Source organism: Austrofundulus limnaeus, unplaced genomic scaffold (genome assembly GCF_001266775.1).
Source record: "Austrofundulus limnaeus strain Quisiro unplaced genomic scaffold, Austrofundulus_limnaeus-1.0 Scaffold78, whole genome shotgun sequence".
Classification (NCBI taxonomy): domain Eukaryota; kingdom Metazoa; phylum Chordata; class Actinopteri; order Cyprinodontiformes; family Rivulidae; genus Austrofundulus; species Austrofundulus limnaeus.
Genome location: NW_013952480.1, coordinates 992,810 through 1,000,006, shown reverse-complemented (window position 1 = coordinate 1,000,006; position 7,197 = coordinate 992,810). Strand labels below are relative to the sequence as shown.

Sequence of the window (7,197 nt, the reverse complement as noted above, 5' to 3'; positions counted from 1 at the left end):
GAGAGAGAGAGAGAGAGAGAGAGAGAGAGAGAGAGAGAGAGAGAGAGAGAGAGAGAGTAAATGGTGCTCCCTCTCAGAGCTCTGTCTCCGCACTCTGAACAGCTCCTTTCTGAGGGTCGCACCGGACTGCAGAAACCACCCACCTCCAAGCATCACAGCGCGCTCCCTGCATCCCTCCCCAGACACAGGTTGCTCCTCGAGGTTTTCCTCAGTCCTACTATTATTGCTACTATTAGAATCATCAGTTTTCCCCAGCAGCACCCGCGCGKGGGTGGGCCTCGGTGATGGAGAGCAGAGAGGAGGTGGTGGTGAGGCTGGCGGAGGCAGCAGAACCGCAGGGGAAGCCGGGCCACAGGGGCTGCCTGAGCCCCGGCGCCGCTGCTGCGCCTTACTCCCGGGAGAGAGCCGAGCTGCTGCTCGTGGAGGAAGAGGAGGCGGAGGAGGAGGCGGCGGAGGAGGGGGGCGCACGCAGGAAGCGCCGAGGCGAGCAGCCGCACAAGAACGGCAGCAGCTCGGACACGGAGTCGGACTTCTACGAGGAAATTGATGTGAGCTGCACGCCCGAGAGCATGGACTACCCGACGGCGAAAGGTAGGCTGCTCCTCTGTGATCCCACGCGTGTTTACCACTGCCTGCTTCATCATGTGTTCAGTTATGCGTCTTCAAGTGCCATGCACAGAACGACCCAACAACACATGCATGCATCTGACATGAAAACACTAAGAGACGAAATGAATCCCACACTGTGTGCTCTGTGGAAGTACTTTGAGCCAATAAAAACCCAGAGAATCTGCAGCGGGTGCGCACAGCTGTTTCAGTCAGGGGAGCTGGTGCTGAAAAAAGGTTGTGGTGACACCCACAACCCAAACCAGACGTTTTCATCACTGACTCTGACAGCAAGTACTCCTGCGCGCACTGCATGATGGAGAGGCTCAACAGCAAGCAATAAATGTGAAGAAAAGAAACATTTCTTTATTTGGGGTTGCATGAATGGATGCAAAACCTCAATAGGTTGCAGTACATTATAAAAAAATGCAGAAAATGTATACACTTCTCCATAAATATTCTGTCTTTGCTTTTGCCTGCATAAGAAGAAAACTAATATTTAAAGTGAGAAATTGAAACAACAAAAAGCTTATAATTTGTTTTTACATGTGATACAGAGGAAGTAAAGAAACGTATACAAAATAAAATATCAAGGTATAGGCCTTTAGGCTTTTGGCAAATAAAACACAGTGTAAATATATATAATTTAAATATACATATATTGGGAAAATACATTAATAATACAATACAATTACGAGCCATCCTCAGTGTATCAGACTATTTGTTTTATGTTGTAAATTATTCCACTGGTTCATTAAAAAATAACCAGTTCGTCTGTATTTTTGTTCAGGCCGGAACGAGGACTCCCCGCGTCACCCAGGTGACACCGGAGCCGACCCGGGGAAAACAGTCCCGGGTCAGAGCTCTCACYTGTCCTACGGAGCGGACCAGATCCGCCGGTACCGAACAGCGTTCACACGGGAGCAGATCGCCCGGCTGGAGAAGGAGTTTTACCGGGAGAACTACGTGTCCAGGCCGCGGAGGTGTGAGCTGGCGGCTGCTCTAAACCTCCCTGAAACCACCATCAAGGTGATAGTGTTGATTGTTGTATTTTAATTGGTTTCCACTTGTTTTATTTATAATCAGAATAAATTCTGTTTGAGTTGTTTTATAAAAGAAAACAGCAGAATGAGCATCAAAGGCCACGCGTGCGTAAAAGCGGAAGTCYGCTCTTGTTGTTGTTGTTGCTCAGAGGGAGGGCTCAGGTTAATGTTTGACCCGGTGTGTCTCCGTCTCAGGTGTGGTTCCAGAACCGCAGGATGAAAGACAAACGCCAGCGCCTGGCCATGACGTGGCCTCACCCCGCCGACCCGGCCTTCTACACCTACATGATGAGCCACGCCGCCGCCACGGGGAACCTGCCTTACCCCTTCCCGTCCCACCTCCCCTTACCTTACTACTCCCCCCTGGGGGTCGGGACGGCCACCGCTCCGGCCGCCGCCCCTTTCTCGAACCCTCTGCGCTCCCTGGACAGCTTCCGGGTCCTGTCCCATCCCTACCAGAGGCCAGAGCTCCTGTGCGCCTTCAGGCACCCTTCGGTCTACCCAACTCACGGCCTCGGTCCAGGGGGGAGTCCCTGCTCCTGCTTGGCCTGCCACTCGGCTCAGTCCAACGGCATCCCCACCAGACCCTCCGGGTCGGACTTCTCTTGCTCCCCAACAAGCAGAACGGACGCTTTTGTCACTTTTACGCCATCAGTGCTCAGCAAATCCTCCTCTGTGACACTAGACCAGAGAGAAGAAGTGCCTCTCACCAGATAAAACAAAACAAAAGCTCAAAATCAGCCTCTGTCACATCAGCTTATAAAAGGTAGAAAAAAAGACGCAGAACAGAACCGCCTTAAATATTCAAACATGGCCGCATGAAGCCAAACCCGGATCGGATTTTTGTATCATATTAATTTAATGTTTCATATTTTATTACTATTATTATTATTACTTTTTTCGTTTCTAAATTCACCTCCATGTGAGAGGATGATGCTTTCCATATCTCCCCCTAACAAGGGCATTTCTTTCTTTTCCTGTTTTTTTTTTCTCTTTCTTTTTTTGAACAGAATGTGGCCGTCTCATTAACTCCCCCCCACATACAGGAGTTAAAAAAAAGAGCAGAAATGTGCACATATAAGGGGAAATTAGTAAAGTGATGTATATGTAGAGCCGGCGCGTTTTGAGGGCTGAATTAATGATAATACCAGGAAGGGATCGTTGCTGCCAAAAGGTAACAAGGCGCCAAGGGAACGGATTACAGCCCTGTAGGTTTTTTTTTTTTTTTTTTTGGGGAGGGGGCCATGGGGAACAGAGAGGGGACAATCAGAATAAAAGAAAAGGACATCACTTCTTGTTGCAGTTCCACCCATGTTGTTGTAGATCAGATAAAAATGTGATTAAATTGCGCACTTGGTCGTTTTCTGCTCTTTTAAAAGGCATTTCCTGATGTGTTTTTTTTAAAAAAAAAAACAAATTCTCATATTCAAATAGTGAGTTTATGAAAATATTATTTTTCTCATTTTTTTCTTTTTAATTATTCTTATTATTGTTGGATTGCTTATCTAATTTGCAATAAATTATGAAGAAACGCAGTGTTTACGCATTTCTGATTCTCTATAAAAAAGATGATTCAAAATATATATTTTAAATCAAACAAAAAACAGGTTCAACATGTTGTTTTATTTCTGCATTTTAATGATTATTGTGTTTTTCCAAAGCATTTTTTCGTTTGATTTCGTTCCGAACAAGTCAATTCAGTCCCCGGATTAATAACCCTATCATTTTGATCCCAAGTGGTCGCTGTCAAACCCCCCCCCCCCCAATAATTCCTAGCGGGGCCGCTAGATTGACCGTGACAGCTAAGTGGTCCCCGGGCTCCTTTACCACCACTCATATTTTTTTTTACTTTCTCTTCAAAATCTACTTAATAGACATGAAATTAGAGATATTGGAAACGCCGAAGAGATCGATTACATGAAGGAGAGTGGCTAGGGGAGAGGGAGTGGGGAGTGGTGTGCCTGGCCCTGTTTGATGGAGCTATTTGGAGCGTGGTCCTCAGAGAGGCGCGCAAATTAGTTCAAAAATAATATTAATAATTTGGGATTTCAGCGCGCGGCTCTCCTCGCTCAGATTCGGACACTTTTTTTTTTGCAGCAAATTTTTCCACCATCTTTTCTCCAATCATAACAAGTAATTGTCTAAGTAAAACCTAAACCACAAAAAGGAGCAAACACCTTCCCCCCAAAAATTGATGCTTTTGGTTCATCCACGCCAGCGCACCCCTTTCCCACTCCCGCTCCAGCACGCGCGCTTGATTGATGGCCTTATTAACTGGAGTTCTTGTAAGTGTGACCGAGCTGATTAAAATGCATATGTTTGGAATAATACAGCGTTTAAGCCTCACGGGGTCGAGGCAGATTTATGTAAAAACCATATCAGCCTGATAAAAAAAGGGGGGGGGGGGTGCAGGTCAAAAACAAGGAGAAACTGATTTGTTTAGCGCGTAATTTAAAAAAAAGGGAAAATAAAAATAAAACATTGATCATGCAAATAAAAAAATAAATAGATAAAGGGAATTAAAAAGTATATTTTTTAATTTGGATGCTTTTGCGCAGAATGAAGTGGGGATAAATTCAGAGCTGATTGTGCCGGAATGACGCACTGAAGTGAGGCAAATTACAGCCGCATGAACGACCCTTCAGCTCAGCAGAGGCCGTAATCTAGCATCCACGCGCCGTTTTGATGGCAGGGAGATTGACCGTGCAGATGCGACGGGTTCATGTAAAGATTGCAGCAATTACACGCAGCCCTCTGAAATCCTATTAGCCAGGAATTGGCTCGGAGTTCTTGCAGATCCCACAACTGGCACAAAGCGTTTTGATAGGGGGCGGTGCACTGCAGCTGTCCACCGACCGAAAAAGAAGAGAGGGAAGAAAAAATGGGGKGGGGGGGGGGGGTGTAGATATGTGGCTGCTGCTGCTGTTTTAAATTGGATTACATCCTAATTTACAAAGCCAAAGAGGCTGGCGGAGGCGTGGACGCGCCGATCACGCAGTAATGATGATGAATGAGAGATTAATGCGCGTGCAAGCTAAGACAATTTAAGCTTTCGTCTGTTTAAATGGGCCTCCAATATCATTTGGAAACCGGGGGGTCACTTTAAATCAATGGGGGGAGAGGGGGACGCGTGAAAGTGGTTTTTCGGTTGCGTCTTTATCAGGATTATTTACGGCGCACCGGAGACAGCCGCGCGCGCGCGTGCGGCAGGAAAATGGACCTGCTGCTGCTGCTGCCTCTGAGAAAAGAGCAGCAAAACCAAGAGCAGGGGCGGGGGGGGGGATGGCAGAGCATCGGAGAGGATGCTCGGAGTTAAAGAATCCTGCGTCTTTACGGGATGTTCAAATCAAGTGGTTTTGGCGTAAATGCGCGCGGAGTCTGCGCACATCTCCTCTGCAGAATTCAGTCCTGGAATCTGAAGAGCTCATCCTTAAAGATTTTCATGAGTTATTTTTTTTCTCCCTTCCTAATGCAAGTTTAGGCTTTTCCTCACCCCCCGCAACCAGCTGCAAACATCTGACACGTCTTTTATGTTTCCAGCTCCAATCAGTTCTCTCTGTTTCACATTAATACATTAAAGTGTCTCACCAAATCATCTGTGAATATAAATTATGCGTCATTCTCCATGCAGCAGGAGCAGCAGGCTTATTGCAGCTGATGATTTGAAGCTGCAGAATATTTAGATAAAGTGCATCCCAAAAAGAATAAACTATTTTTTTGCACAACTTTATTTGCATTTTAATGCCAACGATTTATTGGAAGTCTGATGTTTGCAAATAACTGTGTGATCATGCTCTTTTATATGTCTGTATTTGTGCTTTTACATAATTATCCCCAAGATTTGGAAGTTTTTTTCTCATTAGTATTATTATTATTATAAAGGCAAGTTGATCTGCCAAAGCCCAAGTTAAAATGTTAAATTTGTTCTCTCTTTGCTCTTGTTAGTTGATAAAACTCAGGATAATCTTCCAGGCATGGCAAACAACCATCTTAATAAATAAAAAAAAGTGATGCACTGAAATGAATCTGTCAAAATGCTCATATTTTTAGTTGATATATTTAAATCCCCCAGCTTTCAAAGTAGAGCGGAACTTCACAGCCTGCTGGGTTCAGTATCTAACTATAGTTTCATAATAACCCCTCAGAATTGAAAATACAACTTGTCCAATTATTCCAGCAGCGACTTTATACATTCTCAACCAATATATGTTCAACATCAAGCCAGTAGCATTTTCCAATGTTAAAAAGAAAAAAAAAACACTCTCTCATTCTGCGCCTGTATCGTTTGCCATCATATAAGATATATTTTGTTTTATATCTCCTAAAGTTTTATTTACCATATTGTATTACATAATTTGGACCATTTAAATTTCTCCTCTTGTGCAAACATCTTAGAAATAATAAACAATACCTTGAATTAACCATATTCATGATCAGTGATGATCATGCAGTGTTGTACACCATGCAAAAACATAACAATAATCAATTAAAAAATGAATAATCAGTTTAATTAATTGTTCTTTCCTGATCCGCTTCATTCAGTGTGTTCATTTTTGCCATCAGAGAGTTGAGTTAAAAAAACAACAACAATAAGTAATTCATAAAATCAGAAGCAAACTCATTGGCACCATGCGTCTCAGTTTTAATTAGAAAGCAAGATGTGGCATCATTACCTCCTCCTTTCTCTACCCTCTTGGCTAAAGACTAAATACTTTTAATTTAGGTTTTGGACAGTTGTTTAAATTGAAATTGCTAGCATTAAAACAGGATCGGATGATGTAATTATCACGGGATAATAACTGGAAACATGGTGAAAAGGCTATTATCTTTTCTCATTTAACAGCAAAAGACGTGAAAAGTCTTTGTTTGAACATTCTAGTTGTATTTGAAGTAAAAAAAAAAATGCATTCACATGTCCACAAGTGTTTCTTTTTAGCTCGCAGCAGCTTGTATGACCTGATCTCAAACCTGCCACCGTTTTACTGAACACCAATTTGACATGAAGATCTTTGATTCAGCTGAAACAGGAAACCAGTGGCGTCACTGAGGGGGCTGCTYGTGGGTGGTCTGGGACCATGGCTAGAAATTTGGTTGCTCTTTTTCGCACAATAGCAGCAACACTTTAAGCACTATTGAGTTAATAGTTAATTTCACTATTATTAATACTCCCCACATCCTGATTAAAATGTTGAAATCACAGCAGAAATGCTTTTTCCAATAAAAGACAATTGATAAAAACATCAGATGCTGCCTATTGATGGAACTGATCTTTAAAAAAAACTATACAAGTGCTCTGTCAGAAAATAGTGTCTGGATGATAAAAGGTGAGAATATTTAAATAATGCCTTATTTCACAGATGATGTGAACTAAAGTAAAAGTCAAATTTTGGATACAACAGCTTATTTAACCTAAAATGTACTGTATAGGTGTCTGAATTGTCTTCTAACAGAAATAATCTATTATTTAATGGATGAATAGATGAGACTTAATCCATCTTTTTCAGCATAGATCATTAAGCAAAACATGAGGGCCAGCAGCAGCTTTTGG

The 7,197-nt window shown here is 43.0% G+C and overlaps 1 protein-coding gene across 1 annotated transcript; it reads left to right on the top strand.

Annotated features, from left to right (window-relative positions):
- The first annotated feature begins 38 nt into the window (after window positions 1-38).
- evx1 (even-skipped homeobox 1) lies at window positions 39-2,998 on the top strand. Its single transcript, XM_014011211.1, has 3 exons — window positions 39-591; window positions 1,397-1,635; window positions 1,845-2,998. The coding sequence occupies exons 1-3, from the start codon at window positions 285-287 to the stop codon at window positions 2,364-2,366; spliced, it is 1,068 nt and encodes a 355-aa protein (XP_013866665.1). The 5' UTR covers window positions 39-284; the 3' UTR covers window positions 2,367-2,998.
- The last annotated feature ends 4,199 nt before the right edge of the window (window positions 2,999-7,197 follow it).